The sequence below is a fragment of the Arachis duranensis genome, chromosome 9 (assembly GCF_000817695.3).
Source record: "Arachis duranensis cultivar V14167 chromosome 9, aradu.V14167.gnm2.J7QH, whole genome shotgun sequence".
Lineage (NCBI taxonomy): Eukaryota > Viridiplantae > Streptophyta > Magnoliopsida > Fabales > Fabaceae > Arachis > Arachis duranensis.
Genome location: NC_029780.3, coordinates 21,089,962 through 21,107,335, shown reverse-complemented (window position 1 = coordinate 21,107,335; position 17,374 = coordinate 21,089,962). Strand labels below are relative to the sequence as shown.

At 36.0% G+C, this 17,374-nt stretch overlaps 1 protein-coding gene across 1 annotated transcript; it reads left to right on the top strand.

Annotated features, from left to right (window-relative positions):
• The first annotated feature begins 14,867 nt into the window (after positions 1 to 14,867).
• LOC107465087 (OVARIAN TUMOR DOMAIN-containing deubiquitinating enzyme 2-like) lies at positions 14,868 to 15,790 on the top strand. The gene has a single exon (XM_016084066.3). It carries the CDS (start codon positions 14,931 to 14,933, stop codon positions 15,555 to 15,557), a length of 627 nt encoding a protein of 208 aa, XP_015939552.1. The 5' UTR covers positions 14,868 to 14,930; the 3' UTR covers positions 15,558 to 15,790.
• The last annotated feature ends 1,584 nt before the right edge of the window (positions 15,791 to 17,374 follow it).

The following is a 17,374-nucleotide window of genomic DNA, read 5'->3' as shown; positions in this document are numbered from 1 at the left end:
AGATCAATTTCTCAGCAACAGTTTTCGACAGCTTAAACAGACTCAAATAATACACAGGCAAACTGTTTAATACTGATTTAATCAGCACCAACCTTCCAGCTTTATTCAGGATTTTAGTCTTCCACATACTTAACTTCTCCTCCACTTTGTCTATTATAGGCTTCTAGGTCTTCACTAACCTTGGATTTGCACCTAAGGGAATACCCAGGTATTTGACTAGAAGGGACTCACCCTTACACCCCAACAGCTGGCACATATTCTGAGTCCACTGTTCTTCACAATTTATCATAATCAAGCTCGATTTGTCAAAATTAATGCTGAGACCTGACATCAACTCAAAGCACCTCAATAGTCGCCTATATTCTTGATAGTGTCCGCCTCTGGTGGACAGAACAAAATTGTGTCATCCGCAAACTGAAGGTGGGATAACACTATACGATCTCTGCCAATTGCCAGAGGTAATATACGCCCATTCCTGACTGCCTCACCCACCAATCGATGTAAAACATCCACAACCAGTACAAATAAAAACGGAGATAGCAAATCACCTTGTCTCAGGCCTCTTTCCATCTTGAATGGCTTAGATGGCGACCCATTTATCAAAATCGACATAGAAGCTGTGGAAATACACTCCATCACCCACGCTCTCCATTTATTACCAAACCCCATCTTTTGCAGCACTATGTCCACAAAGCTCCACCTGACTCTGTCATATGCCTTTTGGAAATCTAACTTGATTACTGCCGCCTCCTTTTTCCTCATTTTGAGCCAGTTTATCGTTTCACATGCGATGAGTGCCCTGTCATGGATTTTCCTACCCCTTACGAACGCACTTTGGGTTTCTCCTACCAAAGCTGGCATCACAAGTCTCATCCTCCAAACCAAAACCTTGGAGATAACCATGTAAACGCATCCAACCATGCTGATAGGTCGCAGGTCTTTAATCTCTTTAGCTCCAATAAACTTTGGTGCCAGCGCCACCCAAGTGATGTTAGAGTTTGCCGGCAGCCTTGACGTCTGAAAGAACCCTAACACTGCAGTCGTGAGTTCAGGCCCAATCTCACCCCAACACTTCTTGACAAAATTCATGTTGTACCCATCGCATCCTGGTGCCTTAGATGACTCACAATCCCACACAACTTCTCTGATCTCCTCAGCTGTCGACAGCGCTCCAGAGTTACATAATCTTCATGCTCTAACCTGTTTACCAGACCATCTCTGAAGCTCATCATAGGTGGCTTATCCTGGTGATATAGCTCCTTGTAGTAACCCTTAATTGTAAGACCCAAAACCTTTGAAAAGTCTTATTATGATCAAGTCTCAAATCATATAGTTATTTATAGCCTTAATTTCAGAAATTATTTTATTAAAGATAACTAAGGCAAGTTTTGATTTATTGAATTTGAGACGAGTTTTGATTATTATCCAATTTTATAATTATTGAATTATTTTTTATATTTAAATTATAAAGTTGATAGTTATAAAATAATAAGGATTTTATATGATTTGGATTAGATAAGTAATATTTTAAATATTAATACTACTATTTTGGAAAATGAAGAAATTAAGTATATTATTTCTAATTATTTTATTTGGACATTTTATTGAAAATAATTTGTAAAAATTGATGCGCAAATAGTATTTTTATACATTAATTTTGTTGGATTAAAATTTGTTCCTAATTACTATGTTATCCCTACTTTTATTTGAAATTACTAAAATGTCCCTAACCTTAATTTTCAAAATGAGGAAACCCTAACCCAATGACCCGTACCCGACCCGGTTCCTTTTACTCACACACACAGCCGCAGTAGCAGACCCTACCCCCTTTCACCCTCAGCAAACTCACAGAGTCTACTGAAGTTTAAATCAATAAACAAGCAATAAACTGAACAAAACCCTAAACCAGTAAATCAGCAAGCAAAACATTTGGGGGACAGAAACCAGCAAGTAGGCAGCAGCAACTGAAGTTCAAATCAATAACCAACAAAACATCAGTAAAGTTTACCTGAATAGATGGCTTGGGCTCCATATGCACTTGATCGGAGGTGGCGACTGGCGAGGTCGGAGGTGGCGCCTGGCGAGATCGGTGCTGTCTTGATCGTGGGTGACCCTACAGAACCCAGAAATGCTGCTAGGTGGAGGCGGCGAGGTCGGAGGTGGCGAGATCGGTGCTGTCTGCTAGGGGTCCCCTGTGGCTTTTGGTTCAGTGGGTGACTGGGTGGCTCAGGCTGGCTCCGTGGCTGGGTCTGGGTGAGTAGGTGTGCTACCCAGAGGGCGAGATGTGGTGGGCTGGTGGCTCAGGCGGCTGGCTCCGATCTGGGATTTGGGGGTTAGGGATTTGGGGATTTTGGGGAGGGACTGCGCAGCAAGGTAACCAAGAACCGAAAACCAAACCAAACCGCAAAAAAATAGTAAAACATTGTTTTTTTCGGTTTGTTCGGTTTTCGGTTAATTCGGTTTTCAGTTTCTTCGGTTCGGTTCTGCGGTTTAGTTTGGTCCGGATCGGTTTTGAACACCCCTATCACAGACATGAAATCCTAATCCTTCCCAACCCAGCCGCCGCACTCAACCTGCTTGCCTTCCTCCTTCCATTCACACAAACACAACACAATCAGAAGCAGCAGCAATGCTGCAATGAGAAAGAAGAGAAGTTAAAGGGAGGTCTGAGAGACGAAGGGCTTAGAGGGAGGGAGACGCCGTCCTCCTTGTCGCCGGAACCACGAGGAGCGTCGCTGCCAAAGCCATGTCGTCGTTCCTACCCAGTCGTGGTTCTGCCACCCATCACCCCGTTCCATCACCTGAAGAGAATCGCGACGACGAGAGGGAGAGCTCATGCGCGAAGGGAGCACGAGAAAGCTTCGAGGAGAGAGAAGGAGGTTACGTGGAAGATGAGGCGCGATGGTGGTAGGAGGTTCTGCCACCCCTCTGCTGTTGCTGAGCTGCCACCGCCGCTGTGAAGGCTCCGCCACTGCCTTGTTGCTGCTGGGGAAAAGGAGACCAGAATGGGTAAGTAGGAGGGTTTCTGCCACTGTTGGAGCTCAGTTGCCGTTGTTGTCATGGCCGCCGCACCTTTGGCTGCCGGGAGCAGTATCGTGGCCGCCGGAACCAGTCTTTCTTGGTAAGCATTTTGCTTCCGAAACCCCTTCAATTGAGTACTCTATTATAATCCGTTAGAAATTCTGAGACGTTGGTTACACAAGGTTGAGCCCCGGTATTTGTGCATCGGAATTAAAGCTGCTGTTGGGCCACCGGAGCTTCTGGCCGCTCACGGATCTTTTGTTGGGGCAATTCGAAGTCGTAGCTGCTTCTCTTGTTAGTATAGTAAGTATTTCGCGTTTCGAAAACCCCTGCTTTAGCGTTCGGTTATGTTTGGCTAAAGACCTTGAGGCTTGGTAATGTAGGTTTGAGTTTCGGTGATTTCGTGTCGCATAAGTGTTGCGGAGGCTGCCGTGTCATTCCTTTTATTTCAGTAAGTGTTTTATCTCAGAAATCCTCGCCATTTGTTTTCAGTTATGAGTTTTAAGATTTCTGCGATATTGATGTGTTAGGAAGTAGTAGCTGAGCTTATACGTGGTGCTGAGGCTATTTCTTATATTAAGAAAAACACACGGAGCCAAGATTTTGATTATGATTTCGAGCTGAGGCGAAAAGGACTCTGAGAGACGTTGGGTTATGGAATTGCGTTTTGAGGTAGGGGCGCTTTCCAAAAACTATGTTTTATGTATTGGAATTATTACATATGGATACTGATGTGAGATATTGTGTATTTTGTGATTGTAATTGCCTTATGTATTATTTGATTGACTCGAATGATTATGGATGTTGGTTTGGCTGAATTGTTGTGCGGCTCTGTGAAATGTAATGTTTTAAAGTTGATTCTTTAAAGATTTGAAATCTGAGTTTAAACCGTTGAGGATTGGTTGGATTGAGCTAATTATTTCAATGATGTGAAAAGTCGAATGTACTTTTGAGTTCAGCCTGTTTATTTTAATTGACTTGGTTTTGGACAAATGATATGTTATTGAGCTATTTCTTTAAAGCTTTAGAAATAAGTTAAATCGGTTGATATTGAGTTGATTTTGAAATGGTTTCCTTGAGATATGCCACTGAGGCGGCTGTTGGATTTAGCTTGCTTTTGAATTGATTTTTGGTTTTGAGCTGTTGAAAAGGAATGAGAAACGGTTTAGTTGGGACCTAAACCGGGTGGCAAAAGTCCAAGTTTTAGGGGAGGTGCTGCCGAAATTTCTACAAAATCCTAGTCTTGTTTGAAAAGTTATTTAAAAAGGGTTGGATTTGAGAAGTTGTATTATTTGGTTTATTAAGAGAATATTGATGTTTTCAAGCTTAATTTATTTAGTTAGCTTTATGCCTTGAGTTCGACTTATTTAGAAATGAACTATTTTTACCGTTTGAATCACTGAAGGAAAGAATGATGCTCTAGTATTGACTTCAATATAAAAAGGAGCTTTTAGTGATTTCAAAGGAATCTAGACTTTTGATTGAGTAATTAAGTTTGAGGCATTTTGGAAGAGTTAGAAAAATGGGTTCTAAAAAGAAACCTGAAAGTGGTTTGATTCAAATGAACCGGTTTCGTTTCAAATGAGTTGATTTTTGGACTGGGTTGGAACTTGTGATTTTGTATGGCCGGTTTTATAGTAAATTCAGTTTTATTTACTTGAACCGAGAATCTTTGATTTTAAGAGTTTCAATGAATTTTAAGGAATTGATATAGGTTGACCTTCCCTAAAGACTTGGGACTCTGCCGAGAAACTTTTGTTATAAAATCCCATTGTTGGATGGGTAATTTTGAATGCTTTGAAATAAATCCTTAACTTGCCATGGTTTTGGAAGTTTTGGAAAGAGAATGCCGAGAGTGGCTTTGTTTTAAAAAGAGAACTCACTTGAGTAAATTTGGCTTATGAGCCTGAGATGATTTGAGAAATGAGACCTTTAAAGCCATGGCTGAAAAGAGTTGAAACTTGATTTCAAAGTGAGATGATTTGAGAAAAAGTGATTTATGGCTTAAATGTCGATTTTATGAATTGATGATATTGAATGTGGAAGTGTTGTTTTGTTGTGAGCCGGAATGGCTGTGTATGATTATAAATATTGGTTGGTTCTGGATTGAACCGTGAGCCGGAATGACTGTGTATGATATGAATATTGGCTGGTTCTGGACTGAACCGTGAGCCGGATGGCAGATATGGATGTTGATCCATGGATGAGAATTAATGCATGTATATGCTGAATTATTGATAATTGTGATTTGTACTTCCACTATTGGAGATAAGAGTTTCCCTGGGAGAAAGCAGTGGCTAGCCACCACGTGCTCCAGGTTGAGACTCGAAGCTCTTTTGACCCTATGTCGTAAGTGTGGCCGGGCACTGTGAAAGTCCCGGATGAGCTCGCCCCCGTAAATATTCACCAGTGAAGGTGATGGATATGGATCATGATTATGATCAAGTTTATGATGAGTACAACTCAAGTTGGGGATGCGCGACAGAGGGACAGTCCAATGGTTAGCTACCAGGACTTGTCGGGTTGGCTCTATAACCGACAGATGATATCATCAGCCACTAGGGACAGGCATGCATCATATGCATCTATGTGACATTGTTTGGGTGTGCATATTGTACTTGGTTTGCCTATGTGATTAACTGCTAATTGTTCTACTTGCAATAACTGTTTGTTTATGTTTGCATCTGGAACTCTGTTGGATTGTGGTGGATTGGTTGTGGTTGGATTGTTTGGGCCTAGAGCCGTGGTTGAATGAGATGGACCGATGGTTGATTTTGGTTTTGTGTTTCTGGTTTGGAATAAAATATGAATGGCTATTTTGGTGCAGTATAGATAAACCTTTTTGAAAGGCTTTGATGTTTTTGAGAATTGAACGGTTCCTCTTTCAGAAAAGATTTCCGACTTTACTTTTATTTAAAACCGTTGTTTTTGAAAAGAGGCATAAGACGGTTATTAATCACTGGTACGATTTATCTTCACGTATCCTATTACAGTAATTTCCAAAAACCCCCTACTGAGAACCCTTTCGAGGATGATGTTCTCACCCCCTACATTTTTCCCCTTTCAGGATATGGGCGCAGAAGTCACGAAGAGTTTATTTAATTGTTGTTGAGATGCTCTGTATGGCTTTAGATTATTATTTTTGTACCATCGCCTTTATCTTGATATATTCTATAAGAGGGATAGGAATTGTATTGGGTAATGTTTGTAGTATTATTTATATATATGTATGTATATATATATGGATGTACTCTTGATGAGCTTTTGTAAGTTGTATGATATCTATGGGTGTATGTTATCGAACGAAAGTAATTTTTGGAGCGGTATTGCGGTTTAAAGTTTTAAACAGGTTCATATTTTAGTATTAAATAGTATAAGCGTTGTCGTAATGTCCGAGCTATCAGAGTTGCGCAGCCGGAAGCGTGAGCTTTGGTAGTTAGGGTGTTACATTAATAGCAATCTTTATTCTAGCTTGATTCCTTACCAGCCTGCTGTTGATTAATAGTGTATCGATCCTGTTATTTTGCCGTCTCGCTGACGCCAAGTTGTGGAAGTATCTTGTATTTTTGTCCATCTCTTTTTCTTGTCGAGACCGGGACATCTATTTCCAATGGACTTCTTTCCTAACATGCCACCTCTCACAACAGGTAACCAGCGCCTTTCTTCTAGCCTTCATCGTCCCATCATACACCCCATTGCTTACCAAGTCATCAATCTTCTTAATTTCTTCCTCAAACCTCGTAATCTTCTTGTCCATATCCCCAAAGTTAGTCTTGTGCCAATTCCCTAGCGGGATCGTCAACGCCTTCAATTTGTCTGTGAACTGCATCTCTCCCAAGCCTCTCCACTCCTCCTTCACAAAGCTAAGGAAACTCTCAGATGTAAACCATGAATCTAGGCTTCGGAACGGCCGTGGCCCTACCCTCTTTCTCGTGTGCTCCAATATCACTGGACAGTGATCTGATAAACCCCTTGGTCCACCGTATATCCTAGTCTCTGGGAACTCTTTCAACCACTCCACGCTAACCAGAGCTCTATCTATCCAACTGCACGAACGTCCCCTAAACCATATGAACTTGTGATCTGTTAGCGGTAGATCCACTAGATGCATATCCTGTATCCAACTCCTGAACTCTTCTGCGACCTAGGTAGAACATCAGTACCTTGCCTTTCTTCCACATGCATTATTTCATTAAAATCTCCCATGTAGCAGCTAAGAACCTGACATAACCCAGCCATATAACTCAACTCTTCCCACACTTGAAGCTTCGCCTCCTTATTATGTGCCCCATAGACTAAGAAAATAGCACAATTGTAATTATTTCTTACCAGGACCCCTTCCACACACAACCATCTCTCCCCCTTATAACAGTTATTCTTTTTAAACACCGATTCATCCCATATCAACAATAGTCCACCCGCTGTCCCATCCGACCCTACAAAGTCCCAACCTGCACCATCTTGCCCCCAAAGTCTTACAACATCAAATTTGGTCACAACCTATTTTTTAGTCTCAATCAAACTCAACATATCTAATCTATATTTTTTCTTTAACTCCTTCACCATTCTTACTTTGCCATCACCCCGTAATCCCCTAACATTCCAAGAGCTAAATATCATTTAAAATTTTCTTTACACACCTGTTTTTATGTATAGGCCTGCAACGTCTCAGCTTTTCCTTCTGCTTTGCCAACTTCCTTTTGCGTTCAATTTCTTTGTTCTGCGATTGGAGTATTGCCATAATGTCATCTTCCTCGTCGACCAGCAGAACGCCCGACTCCTTTGCCAACTCCCATGTCCTTCGGTTCTCCATCATCTGTCATTCAGCTTTAAGCTCTGTGTGCTACCATCCTCTGCCGCATTCCCACCTTCCTCATCCCCAAACTCATTCCCTCCAGAGCGCCCCTCATCCTGCATGGAATCCTTCCTCAAAGCACGTTGAGAATGAATCAGGCCTCCACTACCCAGACTCACATCAGGGTAGGCATGCGGTGTCTCGGCCACAGTCGAGTCCGCTTTCATACCTTTGGGGCTATGACCAGCCCTCATATCCTCTCCCGCCGCACCCACGCTTTTGAAATCGGCAGTATGAAATTGTCCCATCCACGTCAGTCCTATCACGCCGTCGCCCGCATCTGAAGAGCCTCCTCCAAGACTCCCCGCCCCACCAATAAGTGCTGAGGCAGAGACGTTCCCAGTCGCCCCAACCTTATCGCTTTCACGAGTTCGCGTGTGGGGTTTGCCGTCCTAGCACAGTCGGCTTCCTTCACCTGCATATCGGCGAGCTTCCACTAGGCCAGTCCCATCAGGCACAGCGTCCTCATCATCGAGAAGAGTAGTAGCGTTGTTTTGATGGCTGCGCTCCTCCTCGACTCTGCTGGTCAGCGACTCGCGTCTAGCTCGACCTGGTCTCTCTAGAAGCCCATTATCCCCATCACTATCCACATTAGAGTCTAGGCCCAGTAGGAATTGGTTTCCTTCTTTCATGTTATTATTTTTGCAGGCCCAATATAGGTTTTGGCAAACCTGTTTTTGTTTTCCCTTATTGCCTCCCCCATTTGGCCCATTATAATCATACGACAATGTCATTTCTGAGTCAGCCGTATCACTTATAACTGTCCCTCCCCCTAAATTAGCCAGCCCTTGATTCTCACCTTTGGCTAAGTGATCTGTTCCGAAATTCAAACGATTTTGATAATTACTATCATTAAACCATTCATTCAAATTTGTTATTGGATTTACCACCCTACCCTTGTCTCCTTCCTCTTCCTGGTGAACCTGTATGATCATGTCCTCGTCGTGAGCGACCTCATGTGCCGGTGCTGCTTGAAGCTGCTGCACCATATCCACTCCTACGCTTGTGACTATGTCGTTATCATTTTTTTCACCGGTTATGATGACTTCTTTATCCAGTTTCTCTGTACACTTCAGGCTGCATCCCTCATGTCCAACTTCTTTTACCAACACATCAAAGCCCCCTGAGCCCACTGTTATATGGATCCATTCCTGAATTGCGTCCATTATACACGTATCAATCTAGATGCGACCTACCGCAAAAGAGTTGCACAATTCTGTCTCTCTATCACAACTGACTACTTCCCCCCACTGGCCTTCTATCGTGGTGAAGGTTTCCGCAGACCATGCGTGTAACGCAACCCCAAAACATTCAAGCCATACCCTACGCGTTTCAGTATATTCCGACTCCTCCCATCGCCATACACTGTGGAATAAGCGTAGGAGGTCGTTCATGTTTAAGGTGTACGCTTCTTCAGCATGTATAGCGCTATCAAAAGGCAGCAAAGCTTTGTATGCTCCCATTTCCCTAACCTGGACAAGATTAGGCAGATTCTTTCCCACAACTTCCTTCAGGGATTCAAAATTAAAAGGTTTCGTCGTGCCCCCAACAAGACTTCGCTGCAACCATTCAAAATTTTCCTTTGCCACTTCGACTTTCACCTTCTTCGTCCAACCATTGCCATGTGGGTCCTTTCTATCCTTCTCCGCTCTTGAAGCATGCCCATCTGGCACAGCATCAATCGGCACTACCTCTTTATGCGTCTTCTGAGCGGTGTGTTGTTGCAAGTCAACTCCTCCTGGTCTTAGCGGTTTGTGTGCTGGTTTCGCCTTTCTTCTGTATCTAGCCTCTCCGACAAATATATTCTTCCCTCTCAGTCTCAGTGGATTCATTTCCGCTATAGCTTTTAACACCCCTCCTTTCGTCGTATAGCAAATGAAAGCAAACATGTATATGTTTCCATTCCTCTATTTTTGGGATAAGTATATGTCATTAATGCGTCCTGTCCAATTGAACAGATGAAATAACTCTCTCTTTGATATGTCTGTAGGGAGGTTGCTCACAAATACCGAGTAGGACTCGTACTCAAGCCGCCGATACTCTTTTCTGTTCCAAATCCTGGGATCATTGCCATGGTTCCTAGATCTACCCCTCTCTGTGTTTCCCACCCACGCTCGCTCTCGCTCTCTCTCTCTCTCTCGTTCTTTCATTCTCTCTACTCTCATAATATTTTCATTGTCTACCTATATTTTTATTGTTTAATATTTATGAGTGTTTAGGATTTGGTGTTAAGTCTTTAGATTTTAGTATTTATGACTTAGAGTATTAGAATCGGATTTACAGTTTAGAGTTTAGGGTTAGAATTTAGTGCTTAATTTTTTTTATTTAGATTTTAGATTCAGGATTTAGTATTTAGAGTTTAGAATTTGGGGTTAGTTTTTATTGGTGAGGGTTTGGAATTTTATTTTTACATAGTTAAGATTTAGAGTTTAGAATTTAGTGTTTAATTGTTTATAGTTTAAGCTAAGGTTTACAATCTAAAATTTATGTGATAAAATATATAATTATTTTTCAACAATTTTTTAAGTAAATTAGCTAAAATTAAATATTGATAATATAATTTTTTTTGTTATTATTATCTCATTAGATAGTTATTATTAAATTCTTCATCTGTATTTAAATTTAAATTATATTCTATATATTTTTAATAATAGTGTTCATACAAATGTTTTCATTATCCATAAAAATCAATTTCCCATTACATTAATCGGTTAATTATCTTGATGTTTTATGTTAATCGGTTTTAAATTTTTATGTCATCTATATTATTTATAGACAGAATTAAAATCATAGTCAAGTATCAAATTTTGGAAACTTAAACAATTAAAATCCAGTAGCTAAAAAATTGAAATAAATTAAAATAGTATGAATTTTTTCCTTTTAATTATATTATTGGAATTTAAATTCATTTTTTTATCTTATATAAATTTATTCTTTAGTAATTGAGTATTAAAGGTTTAGTGTTTATGTCTATGATTTAGGTTTTAGGATTTTGGGGTCTGAGTTTATAGTTTATAGTTTTGAATTTTATGGTTTAGTGTTTAGGATTTTGGGTTTAATGATTTAGTGTTTTGGGTTTTAGTCATATGGTTTTTTATTTTGGGGTTTGATTTTATGTTTTATCGTTTATTATTTATGGGGTCATTATAGATCCAGTCATATGGTTTTTTATTTTGGGGTTTGATTTTATGTTTTATCGTTTATTATTTATGGGGTTATTATAGATCCGAATTTCGGTTTGGGATTTTTATATCTAGGGTTTAAGATTGTAGTTTTTGCATTTTCAAGTTTAGGATTTAAGCATTAGGTTTTAAGGTTTATGTTTTAGTGTTTAGAATTTAGAATATTTAAGGTTTAGAATTTAGTGTTTAGAATTTTTGTTTTGGTTTTAGAATCTATAGATTACGGTTTAGATTTTATGTAGTGTGCTTAGGATTTAGGACGTTTAGAGTTTAGGACATAGGAATAATTTTTATTTAATAAACCATGGCTGTTTTATTTTTGAAAGAAGATTACCCTATTGTTTATTGTCAAAATTAGAGTCCTATTTATTGTCAAAATTGTCTTAGAAGCAATTTTCTATTGTTTTAGGGTCCTTTTTTTCTGTTTAATTTGGATTTCTAATGTTGATATAAATTTTTGTTCATTGTGATATAGGAATATGTTGAGTTTTTTGATTATTTACTATTTACTTTTTGTTGTTGCCATAATTTTTTGTTTTGTCAAAATGATCTGTTGTTCACTTCAATTTCTGATTCTCTTAAAGGTTTTTGTTTTATTCATTCATTTTTTTAAAGGAGCTCAACTATAGGTTCATTGTCTGAAATTCATTTTGCACAACACTGGTGTGAAATGTAGTTTACCTAAGTCTTTTTCCTTCATGTTCCTTCTTGATTTCAAGACTACAAATAACATAATGGATGCTGCTAGACACATCTTAGTACGGTAAATGTTGTTTTCTATAGCTGATTGTCATACGAATTCTTGATTACTGTCTCAAAATGACTTTTGTTATATTCCTAGAAATGTAATTTTTTAGGCTGCCACCAAAATCACTAAGAATTACATAAATAGAATGAGAAGCATAATCTAAAAGGAAAAAAATAAAAAGAAAAAGAGCAGATTTGAGTATTTAACTAACCATGATTTGCGGTTTGAGATTTAGGGTTAGGATTTATTAGTGTTTAAAATTTTTTTGTTTATGTCTTAGGATCTATAGGTTAGGGTTTAGATTTTATGTTCAAAGCTTAGTGTCTACAGTTCAATGTTTAGAGTTTATTTGGAATTTAGGATTAGTTTTTATTGGTGAGGATGTGAGGTTTTACTTTAATTTCTCATAATTATGATTTAGTGTTTAGGATTTATATATAGCTTATTGTTTATAGTTTAGGATTCATGGTCTACGAATTTATATAATAAAATGTATAATTATTTTTTAATAATTTTTTAATTTAGGGTTTAAATTTTTGTGTTTAGGTTTAAGATTTACGGTTAAGTAATTATTTTTTATTATTCATTGTTTATGATGGTTTAGGATTTAAAAATTTTGGTTTATGTTTTAGGGTTTCATTGTTATAATTTAGTATTAATTTTTTAGGGTTTATTATCTTGGATTTATTGTGTATTTTATGAGTTTACTTTTTATTATTATAACTTTGTTTTCTTTAACTTTATTTTTATTAAAAAAAACTCTATTGGTTTATATCGTAAAAGAGATATATCGTATATGTTATCCTTTAATTAATATTTTCAACTGGTTTAAAATATGCAGTTATTTTTTATTGTATGAAATAATTTACTTTTTACATTCAAATCATGTTTATATGAAAAATATTATTATTCATCCAAAGTACAATTTTCAGTGACTCAGTATTTTTATTTTATATAGTTATTAATATTTGTATTTTATAATTTTTTTAGGTTTATTTAAAAATTTTTTATATTTGGTGTACAAATGTTTAATTCTTCCAAATTTTTTTAATTAAGGTTTACGGTTTAGTGTTTGTGTTTTTAGTGTTTTATTATCACACTGTTATTTATAATTCATCAATAATGAAAACCCCAATTGATCTATATTGTGAATATATATATATATATACTTTAAAACAATTTTTTTCATGTATATTCTATTTTGATTAGTTATTAAATGGGATAAGTATTATTTTGGTCCCTAACGTTGAAGATCAGAATTAAAATCGTCCACGTTTCATGCTTGTTTGGGTAATAGCAATGAAATTCCCTAATGTCATGCTAAGAATAGCTAGATTTCCAGAAGAAGATGCCATTCGTTTGATGAGAAATAAAAAGGAATATCGAAAATTCGAGTGGTTAAAGCTGAAGCAGCTACTTTCGGAGTAACAGAAAGAAAAGCAACGACTGGAGTGGGAGAGTCAGTAACTTTTTATTTAGAATCATTCTTAATGTTGCATTTCATTTTAAAATCGTCCTTTCTAATAATTTTTTTTAAATAACAAAAATACCCTTTTTTACCATTTCATTCTTCTTGTTCTTCTTCTTCCAGAAGAACAAATTCTTCTTCCATTAACAAATTAAAAATACAGATTCAACAAAAAAAAAAAGAACACACAACTCAAAATCAGAAATTCAATAAATCCAAAAACAAAAAAAAAGCAACAGCAATTCAGAAATTAAAACAAGAACAAAACCAACAATAAAAATTAGGAAATTAGGGATTATGATGAACAAATCCATTATTCAAATTCAGATTCAACAAATCAACATACAACAATGATAAAATCAGAAGCACTCGAACAGAAGCAGAAAGTACACGAAGCAGAAGATGTAGAAGCAGAAGCACTCAAGCAGAAGCAGAAAGTAGAAGACGAAGCAGAAGATGCAGAAGCAGAAGCACTCAAGTAGATCCAGAAGAAGCAGAAGACGAAGCAGAAACAGAGATCGAAGCAAGAAGCAGAAGCGGCGAGACGGCGAGAAGCAGTGGCGAGAACGCGACGGTGAGGAGCAACAGTGCAGAAGCCGAGGCTCTCTCCCTAGCTCGCGACGGCGACGGCAGCTCCAAACTTCGCCGGCGTCGTCCCCCTCCCCCCTTTCCCCTTCCCTTTCCCCTTTCCCCTTCCCCATTATATTAGGGACGGTTTCGATTCTGACCCTCAATATTAGGACCAAAACAATACTTATCCCTTATTAAATTGATTTACATTGATCTTCTTTAATTTCTTATGAAACACGTGTTTATCAATTATTTATTTTGTTTTATGTTAATCGATGAAATCTCTAATTTTCTATTATTTTGTCTTTTATCATAAATTTAAACCTCCTTATATTTAATAGTATTTTAAATTTTCAACTCTTATTAGAAAAACTAATTTGGTTTGTATTCTAAAAAGTAGTGTGCATTATTCCATTATTGTGCTTTAGTTAATATATTTTGAATTTCTGTATTAATACTTAGCTTTGTTAAAACATTTAGTTATTTTTGTTTTGTTAAAGAAATTACTTTTTTAGATTGAAATCGTGTTTAGATCAATTTTATTATTTATACAATTTAAGGATTGTCTACATTGCGAAAAAAATGCAACTTTATGAAAAGATTTAATTAGTCAACAAATAAAGGTAAGATAATAATAAATGAAACTTAATTAATTTATAATGAATGGCTGAATGCTTACAAATTAAACTCAACAAAAGGTTAACAATTGCATGAGTAAACAAAAAATTCTTATATGGTATAAAAAATATATTAAACTACTATTCCACCTTAAACCATGACAACAATAAAGAAGTTTTGTGATCCACAAATTCAGCCCAATAAAATACATAAATTCAATTATAATTTTAGACTTTATTATTTTATCTTTATTTTATCTTTAATTGTTGTTATCTTATTTTTATTTGTTTTTATCTTTTTTAAGCCAATATTCTATATATATTTAGTTTTACGTTTATAATTTACGATTCAATTCAATTAATGGACAATCAATCAAAGTTCTTTATTAAAAAAGAAACGAAAGCAGATACCACTTGAGAAAGACGGTGGCATCCCCAGAAGGGTTGATATTTATTTACAATCTACAGCATGGAAGGTATTGTTGTGAGAAGGGTCATTCCGTCGGATAACAGTTGCCTCTTTAATGCAGTTGGATATGTGATGGATCGTGAGCAAACGAAAGCAGCTGAGCTGAGACAGGTTATAGCTGCAACAGTAGCAAGTGATCCGCAGAAATATTCTGAAGCATTTCTTGGGAAGCCGAATGCAGAGTACTGTAACTGGATTCTTGACACACAGAAATGGGGAGGTGCCATTGAACTTTCAATATTGGCGGATTATTATGGACGCCAGATTGCTGCATATGATATCCAAACATCAAGATGTGACTTGTATGGTCAGGAAATGGGTTATTCAGAAAGGGTGATGCTTATTTATGATGGTCTCCACTATGATGCTTTAGCTGTGTCGCCCTTTGAGGGTGCTCCCGATGACTTCGATCAGACGATATTTGCCGTACAGAAAGACAGAAGCATTAGACCTGTTGAGGGACTTGCTCTTAATTTTGTTAAGGACCAACAGAGGAAGAGGAGATTCACCGACACCGCCAACTTCACCTTGCGCTGTGGTGTATGTCAAATAGGAGTTGTTGGTCAGAAGGAAGCTGTGGAGCATGCACAAGCAACCGGTCATGTTAACTTCCAGGAGTATAGATGATGATCTAAGAAGAAGAAACTCACATGTGAATTTGTATCAAGAACAATGTTTAATTGGTGCAAACTTCTTTTTCATTTTTATTATCAACTGATTAAAGTAAAAACTAAATTGTTTATGCCTTGAAAATATTGTAGCAAGTTGTGTTGTAACTTGTAACAATAATTATTTATAGCGACAGTTTCAATCCATTGTTATTTTATTGTAACAGAAACAATATTAGTTAGTATTTCTTCAGCAGCATAATAGAAAAAAAAATCTGTTTTAGCCATAAAAAAATGATAAAATTGTGAAAGAATAAGAAAAGAAAAGAATACGAAACTTTGATTGATTGTTGATTGATTGAATTGAATTGTAAATTATGAAAGTAAAACTAAATATATATAGAACATTTACTTAAAAAAGATAAAAACAAATAAAGATAAGATAAGAACAATTAAAGATAAAATAAAAAAAAAGAAGATAAAATAATAAAGCCTAAAATTATAATTGAATTTAGGAAAAGTCTAGGGGGCCAGCAATTTTTGTGATTGTTAGCCATCACCTAGCCATCAATGATGATTTGATGGTGTGAGATTAGTGTGAGATTTCATCCAATGGCTCACCTTACTCTGCTGGTTACATGCTGGCCAAAATTCAATAAAACTGCTGGCCCCCTAGCATTGCTCTTGAATTTATGTATTCTGTTGGGCTAAATTTATGGGTCACGAGACTTTTTTATTGTTGTCATGGGTTAAGATGGAAGAATAGTTTAATAAAACAATTTTATTTAAGCAATTAATTACGTGATAAATAAAATCTAAAAGAAAAAAATTGATCATAAATAATTAATTATGTTATTATATTAAAACCAAGATTGAAAAGAAAGAAATGATTACGTATTAAATAAAATTAAACTAAACTTAAACAAAAGAAATATTTTCTGATTATTTTATTTAATTTATTTATTGTTGAGGCATAATTTCTTTATGACTTATGGATTCTTTTTCAGTTTATGTTTGACTTATTAATCTTTATGAATTTTTTTTTTATCATTTTTGTTTTTTAGTCGGGTCTTTAGTGTTTGTGGTTTAATGTTCGTGGTTTAGGTTTGTCTTCATGATTTTAGGTTTAGTCTTTATGGTTTGAAATTTTTATTTTATGATTTATGGTCTTTAAGCTCACATTTAGTGTTCTTGGTTATAGCCTTTTGTGCTTTTGAGTTTTTTGTTTTTATTTTAATTGTGATAATCGTTTTTTATTTTTTAATTAGGATTGTACTTTTAAATTATTATTATTAGTTGTCAAATATGAGTTTCTTTGTTATTTATTTATTTTTATGTTAAAGAATTAAAATTGTATTTTTTCTATTATTTTATATATTTTTAACTAATCTAACTCTTTGAATATTTCATAGTATTTGAACTTTTTTGCTCTTATCATCTGTTTTGTAGATTTTGTTACCATTGAATATAATTGTTCTGGTGGTCAAAATTTTTCTTCATTTTAATTTTCTACTAAAATATATATTTGTCTCTTAAGCTTTATTCTTTAAATACATTATTTTTTATTTTTATTTTGAATTATGGTATCTATAACATTTTAGTTTTCGTTTAAATGAAAACTTGGTTCTTAAACTTTTTTTTTTTTGGGTATTGAAAAGTTTAGCCTTCAATTATGTTTTTAAGAATATTTTTTTTTATATTCCAATGGATGACTTTGACTCATAAATTTGTTATTCTTTATCTAAATGTATTTTTCATTACTTAGTTTATTAATGTTATTTTTTATTTAAGAATTTTGGTTTAATTTCAACCCATTATTTTTTTCAATTTTTCTTT